The following is a 17,767-nucleotide window of genomic DNA, read 5'->3' as shown; positions in this document are numbered from 1 at the left end:
CACCAATACAGACTTTATTATTATTATTATTATTATTATTATTATTATTATGATTATTATTAATATTATACAAATCATTATTTCTTCTGAGGCAAATATTGAGTGAAGGTCTCCGTTCTTAAAATCCTGTTCCATGGTATTAAGCATTGAAAAAAAATAAAAATGAAAAAATGTGGTTTCGATAGCAGTCTTTCCTGTGTCTACCCCCCTTCAATGATACATTTAATCATTTATTTCATCTTTTATCTAAACAAACTTATAAAAAAAGTCCACTAATAATAAGTACTACTCACACAGAATCAGGGTTAGGTTCACCATGTCCAGTTGTTGGTAGTGTTGGAGAGGAGGTCCTCTCTGAAGAGCTGGAGGGACGTTCCACCGGGTGGCAGAGCCAGGATATAATGTCCGTATGAGGACTTTCAAGTAGGTGGGTGCAGAACTGCAGATTACTTTGTAGTCCGTATTAGTGATTTGAATTTAATGTGGGCTGCTACAGGTAACCAGTGGAGCTCGATGAGCAGCTGCACTGTGCAGGCTGGGAGTGCCGTTACAGTGCTCGAGTCTTGAGATGACCACAGCCTGTGTCAATAGTTGGGTAGCATGTTGAGTCAGGTAAGGCATGATTCTTCTTATGTCAAGTGCAACATGATCAGAAAAGGTTAGTTAGTTATCGATCAGGACTCTGAAGTTTGTTGCTACTCTGCCAAGGACAAGAGCTAGGGAGTCTGTTTCTGAGAGGTTCAGCATACATGTAGATATGTCTTGGAGGGATTTAGAGGCCGAAAGGTCATCGGGTGGAAATGACACACAGAGCTGCGTATCATCCGCATAGCAGTGATACGAGAAGCTGTGCAAGCTGATAATCGGACCCAGAGAAGGGTCCCCAGCACCGAGCCCTGGGGCACCCCTGTCGTGAGGTGGTGAGATTCAGAAAACTGACCAAGCCAGGATGTTGAACGAGCGTCCTGTCTCTGTCAAACATTCATTATTTGGTGCCATAAAATAAGCGTAAAGCATTTTTGTTCCATACTTTTTTGTTCTTTAGTACAATAGCTAATGTGTTTTAATTACACTTGACATTCCAGCTTATTAATATTATTTGGGTTTCGAGTATTAGTTGCCAAAAGTCACTGAACTAGAAAATGTGTCTCCACCTCATATTTCTGCTGTTATGAGCTCATAATGAAGTTATTTTACACACTTTGTTAACTGGATTTTTGGATTCGGGTAGTTTTTTCTTTTTTTGAATTGAGTCAGGAAGGGAGGAGATTCTTATACATTAAAATCTTTCATCTTGCACAAAACACGGGCCGTCACTCACAGTATTTTCTGAGGTTGTTCTGCCAGTGTAATTTGGTACGTTATGACGTTCTGGATGGCAAAATCTGCACTGGACATTTTGGCCCCAGAAACTTGACTCATTTCAGCTTGGTGGCTAAAATACAGAGGCTTTACAAGATGCTTATTTTCCCCAGAAGTGAAACCTGCAATCATTTTATTAAAGTGTAAAGTAATATGATTCATACGGACTCCTGGAGGAAAGAGCGTAGCGTGGGAAAAGTCCACTGGATTTTCTGTGTGTATGTATGTGTGTGTATGTGTTTTCTTCTTGGCAGCAGAGAGACGCAGAATAACATGTTACAAGCTTTACTGCGACTATATTGAGATAATGTGAGACAAGCAGACTGTTATATAATTGTAAATACTGTATGAGGCAACAGAGGAGCTGCAAGTTGCCACATAGCTGCCAGTTGTTGCATCTGGGAAATACTGTTGTTGAGTATCAGCTGATCTATCAGCTGTAGAAGTATCAGCAGATACAGTGTGTCAGCTGATGGGTGTGATGTGTTTGCAGAGCAATCACAAGTTTATTTTTCCAGCTGTTTCACTCTGTAAACAACTAAATTGAAAGTGTTTGTTTATTATGCTAAAATAATTATATACTGTATCGATTTTTATACTTATATCGAGTCAGTCGGTGTCAGTGAGGTCAGCTGCAGATGGGAAGAAACCATTCTTGGCGTGCCTCATGCTGGACGGGGAGTGTCTCACGAGGTTTGTGTCTCGCCCACAATCTTATCTGCACGCGTCAGGGTTCAGGAGACTACAGGTCCTGGAGGGATGGTAGATCATAACTGATCACAAGCCTTCCTGTGCTCTTGGCAGTGGCAGCGGCAGCAGCTTACTAGAGTGATGGAGGCGATGGTGGCTGAGTTGAGTTGTTTGTGATGGAGCTGTTAAATTTCTGGTTGATGATTGTGCCCAGAAATAAGCACGCCAGAGTGTCAGCTAAAGAACGACGTGCCAAAATGTGAGTGTTTTTTATTCATAGGCTTGTTTTTGTTGCTTATAGTGAAATAACTAAAAGCCTGAAATCATCACTATAACTCAGCTTATTTATCATTTTACACAAACAATGTTGGATGTCAATCAAACTGACTTTACAAAATATAAGCCTTTGATTAAATGACAATAATTTCCTCTGTGCATTGCATTCTGGGAGAATAGTACACTCAAAAACAACCGTATGTTAGTGTACAGTCTGTCTGGCTTCAGTGTACTTTATGAATCTTTGTGTTTGTGATGCAATTTCAAGATAAATGGCTCACAGCTGCAGTACAGTCGATATATGGAGAAGAAGAATTTCACGTTTTTGTGTCAGTTGCTGTAAAATTTATTTTATCTGTGCTCCTCTTTCTGTTTGTGATTTTCTTTTCGTGAGTATTTTCATCTGCTCACCTGTTATTTTTTTATTTTTTCCCCCATCGTCTTTCCTGCTCAGCTGTTTTCATAAAATAAATCATCATCACATGGGGAGAAATCCATGATGCAGGAGGCAGATTTCAATTTAACCACCCGTCGTCTCAGCTGCTGCTCTCAATGGAAAACATCTCCGTCTACTCTTTGTGAGATGCAGTTTGGAATCGAAATATACTCAAAGCACCAAAAGTACTCATTATGCAGAGCGGCTTATTGTGTAATTGAATATAAAACTGATGTATTTATGTTGTAGCTCGTTAAAATGGAGCTAATTTTAATTATACTGCCGGGTTGCTTCATCTGTAATACCTCATAATTAATTTGTTAATCCTGTTTTTTTATTATTAATTTGAATCTGCAAATAAACTAGTGACTACAGCTGTCAAATAAATGTAGAGGAGTAAAAAGTACTCAAGTACAAGTACCTCAAAATTGTACTTGAGTAAATGTTCTTTGGCTGGAATTGAGAGGAAATCACAAAATCAAATCAAAGTACTCTAGTTTGATTTGATTTAGTGATTTCCTGTCATCCTGCTAGTGCAATTGAGGTACTTGTACTTTGGTACTTTTTTTTACTGTATTACATTTATCCGCTTTAGAGAACCCAAAAAGTAAATGTAAACGAATTGCACTGATAAACAAATTCACATGTTCAATATTCAAATCGTCCCCATGATCACGGAGCCTGTAAACACAAACAAACACTGGAGAGTATCAAACCTTTAATCTTATACATGTATCCAGTTACAAAGACATTTCTTGGACCCTTCTACAGGATCTTTAGTCTGGGAACAAGATTCTGCACCATCGATGATTAAAAACTGGCGTCGTTTAGCTGGAAATAAAAAAACAAAAAAACATGCTGTGACGTCCTCTCTCTGCAGAACAGTCTGACAGTTCTGGTTTGGTAGAAACATGCTCCCAAAACAACAGGTGCTGTTGGTCCACGATCCAGAGGGTGACGGCACAGACGACGACGTCGCTGTTACAGGGATTCTCGTTAAGATTGTAATCGAGTGGTGCTGATGCAGTGCCACACCTGATGACCTTCATCCCATCAAAAGGTATTTTGAAGTTATTCCACTCAAGTTTTGAAATGATTCTGAAGGGACGCTAACTCACTGGACTTTGTCAAGGAGCTACACAGTCGATATGCAGTTGATTGTACAGTAATTCCTAAATACAATGTATTCGGTGTTGCAGTTCCACAAATGTCCAGTTATTCATGTTACAGTGCTATTTTTTTGGTTTTCATTCAAATTTTGGGGGAATTCTTCAATTTTTAGAACCTAAATTCACTTGATTTTAAAGCACCAATTTGTATAATAGATACTTTTTATGTTAAATTATATTATTCCAAAATAAACACCTAAATTTAAAAAAGTCTTTAGTTTTAAAATACTGTAGGACTACAGTTTTGCACTGATTGTCAAAAAGGTTCACTATGAAAATGAATAATATATTCATAGATAAATGTTTGTATTTGGTCCTTTTGCATGTATTTCAATTGAGAAAAGTGACGCAGTTAAGCCCATAAACTGCCAAATTTTATAGTAGTATCTTACACACAAACCAATTTTTAATCCAGACCAAAACTGTTTTTTGTACCAGGCTGTAAACATGTTTATTTCTCCTGTGAAGTTGGACATTTTAACATGAGGACTTATGGAGACTGACTCATTTTTTTGAGCCAGCCTCAAGTGGACGTTTGAGGAAATGCAGTTTTTGTCACTTTTAATCATTTACATTAGAAAATATAATTCGATTTTCTCTGATTTATCCATGTTGCCTGATCCTAACACTAGTTTTTACAATGTAACTGAAGTATTGTATTGTTGAGAAATGTCGTTTATTTTGCCAATTTTCCAGGTGCAGCTTCCCAAGCTGAGCATGACATAATTTCAAAAATATCTTCGATGGAAACAAGGTCAAGTGTCGGTCAGTGAAGACGCAGTTATCTGATGCACAAACGTCTCTGTAATGGAAGATAATTGGCAGCAGATGAGTTTTTATTGTATTCAAAATAAATGTGATGTTACCGTGGAAAAGATGATAAAGACCAGCTGCTGAGTTCACCGTCCTGTGAGGAAATGTTAAAAGAAATCATAAGTACTGTCGTTCCCTTTTCTTTCTTTTTTTTACTGTAAACTGTGACGATCCACCTCGAGATGTGGAACTTCTTGTCAAGAGTTCATTATAGAAAAAAAGTTTCCACACATCAAATTGTGTTTTTTTTAGTACCAAGAAATGACTTGATAGTTATAGGTAAATACACTGTATAAAAACATACTCTCAGGTCTGTGTGGCTATATAGACATCTTTGTATATTTGTGGAAACACAGCAGACCGCTTGATCTTTGGTTCCACGCTAAAGTGCAGTTCCTGTGGTGCAGCAGTGTCAAGTCCTTTGGTAGCTGGGAAAACGTTCAGAGGATCGAGGGCACCAGTCTTCATCCTCTTTCACATAAGAAGTTTTAAATTTGCTGTTTTTTTAAACAAGCAGTCTCGCTCATGTAATCCACACTCTTTGTTGTGTCTTTACGTAGAAACCGCTCAGCTGAGAAGCAGAGACGTGACGAACGCGACGAGCGCCACGGCGACGAGTTTCTCGCCGCCTCTGTGACATCCCGTGCAGTCATTGCGATGCAGCAGACGCATGTCGCCGTCGTCCGCTCTGCTGTGGTCGGACGCCTGGCTGCTTGCTGAGCACTGCACCAGAGGCATCTGGTAGGAGGTGGCCCGCTTGTCCGGTCGGTCCGGGCTGGAGCCGTCACTTGGACGCTGGCCGTTGTAGAGCAGGTAGCGGCCGTGGGCGTCCTGCTCCATGCGGAAAAGCTCGTACTCTGTGTGAGGGAGTCGGATGCCCAACGCTATGCAGCCGTTTGTTACGGTGACGTCCTGCTCCACCCCGACCTGCCAGGACCCCTGGATTCCACACTCGTTACCATTGAAGACGTTGAGGAGGGACGTGGTGGCCAAGTCCATGGGAGTCACTCTCATGTGATTGACTAGAAGAGGGAAGATGCAAGAAGACCCGTTAAGAGTTATTACTTGATTGACCTCCAGACTTTAAACTTTCAACTGGACGAGTCAGTGAAACAACGTTTTGCTTGATAATTTCAGAGATCTGTGAAATGATTGAGGCAAGAAACAGAAGCAGGTAACAAGTAAACAAGGCAATGGTTTAGCCAGATTATGTAAACCAGTGTTTCTTAAACTTTTCACACCATGTACCAAAGCAGGAGCCTCTTAGCAGCCTTTTTTTAATGGATAGTTGCCGCTACAACAGTCAAGAATAAACTGTCTGTAGTTGAACAGGGTCGGGCTGCACTGCTGGATTTTAATGTCTGTCAAAGCAGTGGTACTTGGAAAGACGAATATTTTCTGAAATGCTGGTCATGATCCTTTACAGCACGATGGGTCAAAAGTTGAACACAGATGTCCGTCTGTAAACTTGTTCATGCCAAACAGATTCACATTCGCATAAGATTTTTGCTTTAGTTTAAAACCTGCTTGTATTTTTCTGACCGTGTTCCAAGATCTCAGCAATTAAACTTGATGAATACGGTGTTATCACAGATAGAAACATTGATTTAATCTGAATAAAAACCGAAGAGTAGAAACTGTGTGGTTTTGGTTTTTTGCCTCCAAATGATGAAGACAAGAGTCCAGGAAGTCGCTGCACACAATTCTTTACGTTTTTACAGTTTTATGATTAAACCAGATGTGACAAGTTAATTCATGAGGTTTAGAGGTCTTAGGCAGATTGTTCCAGCTACATACTTCTCATCGAATTCTTGGCATGAAAGCAAATAAACATCTTCTGAAATGTTGAACTATTCCTTTAAATTCTGTTACAAAGAGGAAGGAGTTTGGGTTTTTCAGTAATGTGACGAAAGCTGAGAGAAAATATGAACCAGTTACCTTTGAAGACAAACTCCGTCCCGCCCATGACGCGGGTGGAGTGAAGGCCTCGGCTGTAGCGTCCGCGGGCGTAGATGGTGAAGGTGGGATGTTTACACACGGGGTCAGTGTAGTGGTAGTAGTGGCCCTCCCAGGTATGGTTGTTGTCGTGGAAGATGAAGTGACGGGTGAGGAAGAGGACCTCGGGGCGAACTTCACAGCGCTGGCTCACCCACTGACCGTACAGCCCGACGGTCAGGTCGGCCCGCGGCGGCAGGATGGGAGGGTGGAACTCATCGGAGCGGTAGATGATGCGACAGGCAATGCAGCCGTGGTCGTGGTTCTGGAAAGACGGAAGAGAAGGTGTGATGATGGAGTATGGCCACTCATAAATATCTTCATACTGCTGCTTGAAATGTAACAACTTGTCACTTCCAAGTACCTAAAAATAATTAATGCAACAACAAAAACTGTTAATAAGATCAGACAAATACTCAGAATTAAGAAATATATAGAAGAAAATCAGATATATTTGAAACTGAAAAAGAAATTAAAGTTATATAGAGTACAAGAAATTGCACTGTACGCACACGATGTGTAGCTTTGCACTAAGATGCACACAGCAAAAGGAGCCTCTGTAACAAGTGAATTCCTACAATAAAGTCTATCTTATCATATATGACAGTAAATGTAACAAACACAGGAAAGAAATAACAGCTCCCTGCTTAATTTACATAACCCTTCAAATATACACAATACAATAAAGAAAAGAATGAAAATACTTCTACTAAAATCAAAAACATTAGTACAATCTGAAGTATGAGTTTGAATCGTTGTTGTCCAGGGTGTACTATGTCAGCTGGGATTGCCCCCCCTGTGACCCTGATGAGGATAATCAGTTATGGAAAAAAAATGGATGGATGATGAGCAAGTGACTGAAAGTTGAAGCCACCATGTGTAATATTTGAAATATTTCCAACATCGGCACCACCTCATGGCAGACAGCAGTGAAGGCGCCTCAAGACCCGACATGGAAACTAAAATGTGTCGGAGCGATGCAGGCTGCACAAAATGAATGAAATCAAACTAAAAAGAAAAAGATGCTTTAAAACTAATGATTAAAAACTCTACAGCAAATCTGCTGCTGATAAAAAGCACAAAAAAAACAAAACAAATATATCAGCAGTAAGCTAATATACAGGCGGAACATGAACCCAATCAACCTTTGGTATGATCAATCAGCTGTTGAAGAGTTGTTAAACTAAAGTTCCCAGCGAACATCACTCCAGTCCAGTCATATGAAATCTGTCGATGCTGAAAGCTTTTTTAATCCGTCATCAGTATATTATATCATAAAAAATCCACATAAAAGGACTTTCTGGCGTCTGTTCAGAGGTGAAGGAGGAAAAACTATTTCCTTCAGCCTGAACCTCTTGAGTGCTGGAAGCCAGACAAGGTTCCAGCATTTTCTCAGGGTGATCACATCGTTTTTACCGTAAAAAGACAGATGTCTCGCTCGAGCTGATGCCGTGACAACAGGAAGTCGCACAGCGAACAGCGAGCTGAACTTTCATGCTACTTACAAACAACAGCGGGGAGTCTTTTTATTCACCCTTGTACTGATAAAAGGGTTCGTAGCTCTAAAAAATGACCATTAATCATGTTCAGTTCGTATCACGTCTGCCTGAGCCCCAGAGCTGCGTGTGATCACGGTATCCACAGACAGACGGACAGCTGTGGTTCTGGAGAAAAGACCTCAGGGCCTGACTGATTCAGAGCTGGAAGCCATCACACTGTATTCCACAAAAACTCCAGGGAGGTTATGGAGTTTTTGTTATTCGAGGGTGGTCAAAATTTAAGACCTAACCTCTTCCAACCCAATCACTCTTTTCCCAGACACCACTACCTCCGCATGGGATTCATGAGGGAAGAAAAAGAAACCGAGAACACTGAAAGAAGGAGGAGTATCACTACATGCTATAGATGAGATAATCCCAGTGCAGCGCCGTAACTGCCTCAGAGTGAGAGGTTAATGGGACGACTGGAGGAGAAACCCCCCTGTGCATACAGCTCTGTAGTGTATTTTTATGGGTGTGTATCTCACGGCGTAAGAAATATATATGTAGCAGGGGGAAATAAATACATAGAGAGATAAATATGCATGCATATTTCAGTAGATTATGTGAGGATACGAGTTTATGTTGCAGGTGTGGGGAACATGTTCCACATCTGCAGGAACTTTGAGCTCATAAAACACAGAGAGCCCATCTGAGCTGAAAAATATATTACTCCTCCACTATGAGCATGCTTTCTTCCTATGGATCGCTCATGTAAGAATGGAGAGTAACGCCATTCTTACACTTGATATTTTTAGTGTGCTCACATTGTCAATTAAAGAACAGGGTGTGCTGTGATTACTCGTAACGACCAAAAGGTCGAGGCGCACTTCACGTCCTCAGTGGAGGGACCACACTGACTCTGATGAAAATTGCAGCCGAAGAAGCTGCTGGAGCTGAAGCTTATTTTTATTTTTGCAGTCAAATGTCAGCGAAAGAGGTAAAAAGTTGTTATTGTCATTTCCGGAAAACGAAAGACTGTACTTGAGTTGAGTCAACACTACCCTGCTGAACGAACTACGCCGGGAAGGACACAATGTTATGACAGAAGTATGCTATGGTTTAGTTTCAGAAGTAAAGGGTGTTTTTTTTGCAGGAATTATCTTTTTTCCTAATGAATAAATTAAGATAAAATTAGTTATTGTGCTTCCCATAACACTCAAACAGAAATAGAAATGTGATCCTTTTTTTGTTTTCCCTTAGGGGAATCAGATACTTGATGCAGTCTAACAGATAAATGTTGCATTTGCATCTTCCCTAAAAAGGAGCACCATGCTTCACCACCTTATCACCGACTCATGGACTTATGAGAGTATTAACTGTAAATAAAGACATAGATTGACTTCTAAGAGACTGAAGGTGAGGTCGACGGAGGAAGCCAAGAAGGGAATCGAGCAAGAAGCTGCAGCTCGACGAGAGAAAATCTGGGTCTGACTTTTAGTTGTTGATGAGAGCTCTGTGAAATAAAAGTCTGAAAGACAGACGCCGAGCTGGGCTTCTTGCTGTTGAACTAGTAAGTAATATTAGCTGGCTGCTATGTCGCACTTGACAAATATACCAATTTTTTTACAGTGTTGCTTTAAAGGTTCCCCAGCAAGCTCCAGCAATAAAGACACGGCAGCCTGTAGCCTGACAGACTAAACTCAGGGGAAAAGAGGCTAAAAATATAAGCTGATGTTCGTACTAGATGAACTGAAAGTGTCTCAGACGTGCGTGTCAACCTTTTATTAACGCCTCTCCTCTGTCATCAGTAAGAAAATAATATTCAGACATTTCAGTAAAAAAAAAAAAACTAAATAAACCTGCGACTGCAGCATATAAAAAATGTTAATACGTTTGTAATTAAGAAGTTATCACCACGGCCGAGTGTGAAAGCCTCAGGCGAGCTTTACACAAGCCAGTACTTACAATCATTTGCAGGTTGCAAATAAAAGTTTTACTGTTGTTGTGACACAACGCTCATCATAAACATTCACGATAATGATTAGAACTAATTTATTTGTTTTTACTGGATGATTCTTTTCACTGAGAACTTTTTACAGACCTCCAGTTGAAACATGTAAAACAAAACCAAGACCAAAATATGTGAGGATGAGATTTTTTTCACGTCATATTTACACGAGTGGCAGCGATGTTCTCGTCTTAACTCCGAGCAAAAAGGCCGAAACGTTAAAGTATTTCTTGAAGCTTTCACAGAGGTGTTTGGGTGCATGTTTGCCTTGGTTAACAAGTCTCTCGGGTTCAAACTCTTGGCTACAGTGGTTGCCATTTGCTTGCCAAACCTCAGCTACAACTCATTGTCCAAAATTTGGGTTCTTGGGCTCCAACAGCTGCCAAGATGGCTACAAGTGCTAAACTGAGGTCCAGTTCCACATCAGCACAACTCCCTTCAGTGACCACATCGGATGAAGAATGGACTGGACCAGTATGACGTCTTTGTAGTCTTTTGACCACTCAAGGTGCTTTTACACTACTTATCACATTCACCCATCCATACACTGATTGAATTGGCTGCCATGCAAGGGAGTGGAGCAATTTGGGAATCAGTATCTTCTTCATGTGGACTGCAGGAGCTGGAGATCAAACCACCAATCTTCTTAAATAGTGGACAACTTATATAAAGCCTGGGAACTGAGCCAGTGACGCTATCAGTAAGTAAACAAGGATAAAGTGATACCACTAATGATTAATTTTCAATTAACCTCACAATTTCCTCGTCATTTTATTGGTTTTGTCCGTAGCTGGGAAATTAAGTCTATGTGGAAGTGCCAAAAACTGAAGTTCCGCCTGAAGTTCAGCCTGAAGTTGAGGCTGGCTACAGAAGTGAGTCAGTCTCCATAAGTCCCCATGTGAAAACTTCACAGCAGAGATAAACATTTTTTCAGCCTGGTACAAAAAACAGTTTTAGGTGTCTTTGCCACGGCACAAAATGTCCAACTTGTACAAACATGTGTTGTAATAAATTGTTGGCTCTTCGTACTGGAAGCAAAGCGTTTTATACTCTTACTGGAATTGAACAAAAATGAGGAAATGAAGAAGGATATTACTGCCATTGCTTCATATAAATTACATTTATTAATTTCATTTTTTACTACTACATTTGGCAGGCGCGTTGGTCTGAACCGAACAAATGAGGTTCAATCCAAACCGCAGTAGATCAAGTAGAATAAGAAATGAATTTAACTTTGTTTGACAGCCACCTTTCACTCGAGGATTACCACCATAGTTCAGGGGAAGATGACGTCCAGAAAGAACAGAAACTATGTCAGGCTTTGGTGATATCAGAGACACTGCACCAATGTTTTTCTGTCTCAGACCAGCATCTCACCTGGAAGGAATTCATAATAAGTCTTATCTTAGACTACCCTAGCTTCACTCCTCAAGTTTAAAATGTATTACAAGGCTGAGCTTACAGGCTCAAAAAAAAAAAAAAACATATCAAAAGGATGAGATAACAAAAACCAAACTCGGAAAAGTATAACACATCATCACAAATGAGTTTCTGCATGAGGGATACGTGATAACCACCAACAACAACAATATAAAAGCGTAGATCCCTTCTTAACAAGAATCATTATCAAGTGGTCATTACTCCGCCTCAGTTACGCAGCAGTGAACCGAGCGACAGAAACCAGAAGAAACTACACTTTAAAAGAGAGTCTGCTGCCTCGCTCTTGCATCACTGCTGAGATCCACCCAATAACCACAAATGAACATGCTGGCACCAGCAAATGGTCTGGACTGGCACCAGCACTGGGTACACCGCTTAAGATTAATGGATTGGATAGTCACCATGGCAGTAAAAAAAAAAAAAAAAAAAAAAAAAAAAATCCCCAAAAAGAAACCATTACAACCTCAAGAGATGGTCGGATTTAGTGTTTTTTGTGTAGGAAGGAATGAGGTATTTTCTACCAGTGTTTCACGAAAAACAATTTACTGTATGCGCACAGATGATGGCAGAATTTGTACATTAACGATGTTTAATGTAGTCTTGTATTATAACATTTTTACATTAATCTCAACACAGATCAAGCCAAGCAGATAGTTTCAGGTCCATGTGTGTCGAGATTTTGAGAAAACTGCTTTTGGATTTGTGCCTTCACTCATATACAAAAGGAAGTGAATGAAATATTCATTTTGCTCAAAACATTTAAAGAAAAAAAAAACAGATTTACAGCAGCACTAATATATTTTTTGGCCACTTGGGGGCACTGCGACAAGTTATCTACTCTACACTGACATATTATTACCATAATAATTTATATTAGAGTTGATGATTTTGTTTGCTGTCCAATAAAAATCTCCAAGTTTGATGATTTTGACTAATTTCTGGTCAGCATATCGAATCTTACTGACCAACAAAAGGATGTTTCGTTACCTCATTTATGAAGGACTGATCGATAGGAGGATAGCTTTGGAGAAATCATGTTTTGAGCTCTGTGATCTCCTGAACAAAGTCAGACTGATGACAGTGTTTTAGGTTTATTCTGACGATGTACTCATGTTAGCAAACACCATCAGTTTTACACAGGGAGTACTACTGCATAAAAATTTAAACTAAAGTTTTTTTTTTTGTTTTTTTTAGCTCCACCAACTCCTTCCTGAAATGTCTGTGTCTTTAGCTGCAAAACGCTCTGCAGAGAATCTGCAGGGTTGAGCGAGTTTGGAAGAACACTGTTACACATTAAAAAGTTATTTCTATTGTTTATAAAATTATATTAGTTAACAAAATTTCAACAGCATGAGTTTTTTTTTTCGTTACTCTTCATGATCCAAAGAACAGACTGAACAGTTTATACCGGAACGACTTTCTGCAGAGAAAAATAAGGGATGCTAACTGCTCTAGAAAGAGATGTTGTTGTTGAATTATGTAAATGTAACATTTCAAAGCTCTACAATCAGAATCTCATCCAGCTTTACTATATTAGACTGGCAGCTATCTCTCTCAAAAGCATCTCTGTCTGTCTGGTGAGAACTCTGAAAAGCAATGTTGTGATTATGTTTGACTCTTACTGCAACTCTGGAAGTGAACCACAGCTCCTCCAACCTTTCTTCCTTTTTTATTCAGAAAAGTTCGAGGAGGGAAAGAGCTGCATGCAACACTTTGATTTGAGCCTCAGGCATGCATGAAATCAGACCTGGTATGCGCTCGCTGGAATAATTCATACGGCATGATTCCAAATTCTAGGAATACCACATGTTGATCGCTTCCAGAGATAGGCCGGGTTTCACATTGCGCCTCCGTGGACCGGGGGGGCTTAAAGAGAGCAGCTCTGGTCATTACAACACCACAGGGGAGCTTGTCTGATCACAGCTCCTCACTCCACGCTCTGTTTACATACTGATCAGCAACACCAAGCCCCATCATCCCCCGTACAGATGGATGTTTATTTAGACAGTGGACCTGAACAGGATTTCATTGTAATCTCTGCAGACGGTGACAGTGAAAACATCACTCTAGGGTTTCATCCAGCGGGGAAACTGCTGTTCAGCAGTGTAAATAGAGAAATTACATCCTGGAAACACAGCGTAGGAAAGGAGGGCTCTTTCTTGGGAGATGAAATCAGTATGTACATAGTTTCTGGTTTCTACCAGTGCAAATGTTTAGCGTATGAGGGCAGGATTGTTGACCTACACACTGATCCTAAATCAGATTTGGAGTAAACAGTATTTAACTTGGATGGCTGTTTGTTGCTACCGACAGGTGGCAGATTATATCGCAAGCTGTGAGAACATTATTATAACTTTTCTGATCAGTCGACCACTTTTGGTCGAAAAACGTGAAGACGTACATTCAAATATGATTTTGTCCACGCTTCCTCGCAGCCTTTGCCGAACCGTGGCATGTATGAGAACACGGTTCGTAAGGTCAGTTCATGCTGTTTCTGGTGTGTGTGGTCTTTGCAGCATGGAGGGGGTCGACGCACACAGTGTGATTTGAGTTCAGCGGAGGTCCTGCATCGAGCTGAGCGCTCAGGACGGGAAACAATTCTCTACATCCGGCCCGGTCGTGCATTCCAAAAAACACACAATGCGGCGTTCGTGGATGGGAACAGTTTCTGCAAACGTACACATACGAGAACTGAAGTGTGCAGGGACACGGGCGTTTTATACCACTACAGATACCCCCTTTAATTAAGATGATTCACCACAACTTGCTTGCAACATTGTCGTCATCGTTACCCTGGTTTTGACTTTACATCAAGTCTGTGTGTATCTGTATTTGTAGGTGAATGACTGCTGTAATTCTCCACCCTTGACTGTAATATGCAATAATATGCAAACAAGCAATAAAATGTCTCATTAACATATCGCCGGGGTGATTATTTCACCTTTTGTGTCAATATATCTCGTTTAATTAGACACTTTAATTATTATTATTATTAATTATCAAATAAATCGATTCATGGCGACTCCAATCATCCATTTTCCATAATCGCTCATCCTTATCAGGGTCACAGGGGGCTGGAACCGATCCCAGCTGACAACAGGCGAGAGGCGGGGTACATTCACACTTAAAGAGTCATAAATAAACCTGCATGTCGTTGGACTATTGGAGGAAGCCAGAAAAATCAGGTGGTCACCAAAGTTAGGAGGATACATCGTCCAAGAACTATAAATGTTTGTGTCAAAGTTCATGGCAACCATCCAACACTTGTTGAGATATTTCAAAGCGGTGGATCAAGCAACAGACATCACCATCCTGACAGTCGTACCATTAGTGTGGCTAAAAACGTAGAATTCATTTTTCGTCTTGTTTCCTTCTCTGGTAATCACCTCACAACCACGCAGAATTATCTCTTGATCCCTCGGGAGGGGAACTAGTAATCTACAGAATTACAGCAGCTCTATACAAACCGACATTTTCGTTCTGCAGCCACATTTCTCCCCTCATCCCTCTAAACGCTACTTGACAGACGATCATTAGGGACTTACCTTGGCATTTTGCAGAGCCATCTGGTAGCTGGACGGCTTGTAGTAGAGCCTCTGTGACGGCTCGGTGTGGATGTCTCCTAGAAACAGCTCCTCCACCAGGTGATCCAGGTTGTGATGCAGGTACTGCTTCTCTACCCTCAGCAGCTGCAGCTCATGCATGGCAAAGTTAAGCTCCCTGGAGCAGTCGAAGCTGCCTTCCTCGCCCCACAGCTCGTAGATTACATTTGGTTCCCAGGGGCCCTTTACGGCCCCTCTGCAGCTGCGGTTGAACCTCTGGCTGAGCTCTTTGGCCACAGACGCTGTGTGACAAACCATCTGGACGCGATGGAGATGGTACTCCGCCTCCGTCCCACCGCGGATGATCCAGGAGGCCTGGCGTAAGCGCAGACGACCACGGATTACCAGAGTGTAGGTGGGTTTGGTGCAGTGGTTGTCCTCGTAGTAGAACTGGTGAGCCTGGAAGGTGTTGTTGGAGAAGAAACTGTAGGAGCGTGTCAAGAACTCTGGGCCTGGTCTCACCTCACAGCTGCAACAGAAAACAGATGAGGTTTCAGATAAACAGCATGCAAGACTACTTGCAGAAAATGTTTAAATAAATACCAAGAAGTTTTAAGTTGGTCCAGAGTTGAGTGTTTTAGTGTGAGACAAGCTCTTTACACAGCACATTTCACTCATGGCTGCTCCTGAAAATAATGTATTCTAGGGTTGTTTTACTCCATTGCAGACTTTACAGTGTACCATCAACTTCTACAAATATTGTTCTTGTTTCCACCTTCCAGGCAGCCATCGGTTTCTTGAAAGACTTTTAATGCATTTTTTTTTTAGGTTGAAGTGAAGTTATGTTTGTGTGGTAACCCAGGAGTCAGAAATGTTTGTGGTTGGTCTGTACTATATGTCTGCCCTGAAAAATGAAGGCTCGAGTTCGAACCTACAGTAAAGCAATTCCTCATGGTGATGCAGCAGATGACTCTTTTATCGACTGGTCCTTCAAAAAAACATTTATTATCAAGTTCTTCCCAGAGTTGAGTGCAAATAGTATTTATCCCTGAGTCCATTAAAGTAATATGTAATAATTTGTATTAAAATATTTCATTTTAAATGCAACATTTTTAAAAAATCGTTTAAAAACAAAGAACTTTTAAAAAGTAAAAAACAAAAACCTTCTCCAGAAAACTCAAAGTGCTCCAGAGCTTTTAACAACAACCAGTTCTTCGAGTGTTTGTGTTCTTGTGGGTTCAAATTATGAGTTTTGTTTTACTGTACTTGAATCCTGAGTATTTAACTTAAAACTTAATATCTGAATCACAAATATGAGGAAAATATTGTTAAAGATATTGTTAGGTGCTGACATAACTGGCACCTCTAGCGCTCAGTCATACCGTTACAATTAGATTTGAACATGAATTGTGAAAAGGATAATGTGACACAGGACTGCGAGTTGATTCTTTTATTTTAGTTAGTTTAGTTTATTCTTTTTCTTACTATACAGGCATGAACCAACAGTAATCGCTGCTTGAAATATAAGAAATCACTCAATATGTTTTAAAGAAACACGAGTACATAGTTGTTTACCTGGTGGACACCCAGTGACCCTCTACGTTGGGAGGCATCTGCACAGTGATTCGGGCTCCATTGTGAAGGTGCTTCAACATGTGTTGGCACTGTGAGTCTTTGACCGATCTGCCGAAGGTTTTCTCCAGGGAGAGACGGCTGGACTGACCGTCTGAGTAGCGAAGGGAGGAACCTTCAGCTGAGCCTGTGGGAACAACAAGGACACAGAAGGTTTAGCTTATTGAATTAAAAATTCATTTTGTGGCGTGTGTAATTAAGTTGTTCAGAATAATTCAGCGATGAATCTCAAACAGTTTCCTCACTGGGGCTGAATAAACCATTAAAGTGAGTAATTTCTCTCAGATCTTTACATCCTAATAAACGAAGGACAACTGCTTTTAAAGACATTTAATTACACTGGGATCAAATAGGAAGAAAAAAAAAGGTTGTCTTGTTAGTTTGAAGTTTTCCCCCTGCTTATTCAATCAGTCAGAGCTCTTTGAAGTCTGTAGACGGGGTTTATGCACTCATTTTAACTCATGTCATCACCCGCGGATTACAGGGCTTTATCAGTGACCTGCAACACCTGGTATGAGTGCAGTCTTTATGGGTTAATATTAGCTGAACATGTGATGAAAAGCTGAAGTTGGAGCTCTGATTGGTGGTTCTCTTGTAGCACAAAAACTCAAAACAAATGCTGAAATTGACGCAGCATTGACATTTAAAAAAAAAACTCACTCTGGCAATGAACCCTCCACACACCACATGAAATAACAATACCTTCAACAATGGCCTGAGCTCAAGAGGATAAAACATCGGAAATGAAAGCATTTTTAAAGCCTGCAGCCAAAGAAAAGCTCCAAGCTCACATTCCAGCAGGGACTTATTACATATAATACTCTAAATATCATCAAAATCTACCTTGAAATAGGAAGACTTTGCCTTAAATTCTTTGTATTGGACCCGACTTGCCTGGCGATATCATTTAACGCCTTGGAATG

The 17,767-nt window shown here is 40.6% G+C and overlaps 1 protein-coding gene across 2 annotated transcripts in view; it reads right to left on the bottom strand.

The window, feature by feature from the left end:
* Positions 1-4,703: 4,703 nt before the first annotated feature.
* Positions 4,704-17,767, bottom strand: part of LOC104934401 (protein APCDD1) — a 42,307-nt gene continuing 29,243 nt past the window's right edge. For both annotated transcript variants that reach the window (XM_019257445.2, XM_027289422.1), the window contains 4 exons: positions 16,788-16,971; positions 15,216-15,741; positions 6,685-7,006; positions 4,704-5,768 (listed from right to left, as the gene is read on the bottom strand). In XM_019257445.2, coding sequence (XP_019112990.1) covers positions 5,314-5,768; positions 6,685-7,006; positions 15,216-15,741; positions 16,788-16,971 — 1,487 coding nt within the window. In that variant the 3' untranslated portion in view covers positions 4,704-5,313. The remainder of the gene's footprint in view (positions 5,769-6,684; positions 7,007-15,215; positions 15,742-16,787; positions 16,972-17,767) is intronic.

The sequence above is a fragment of the Larimichthys crocea genome, chromosome II (assembly GCF_000972845.2).
Source record: "Larimichthys crocea isolate SSNF chromosome II, L_crocea_2.0, whole genome shotgun sequence".
Taxonomy (NCBI): Eukaryota; Metazoa; Chordata; class Actinopteri; family Sciaenidae; genus Larimichthys; species Larimichthys crocea.
Note: the sequence above shows the minus strand (reverse complement) of the source record. Positions and strands in the feature narration are given on the sequence as shown.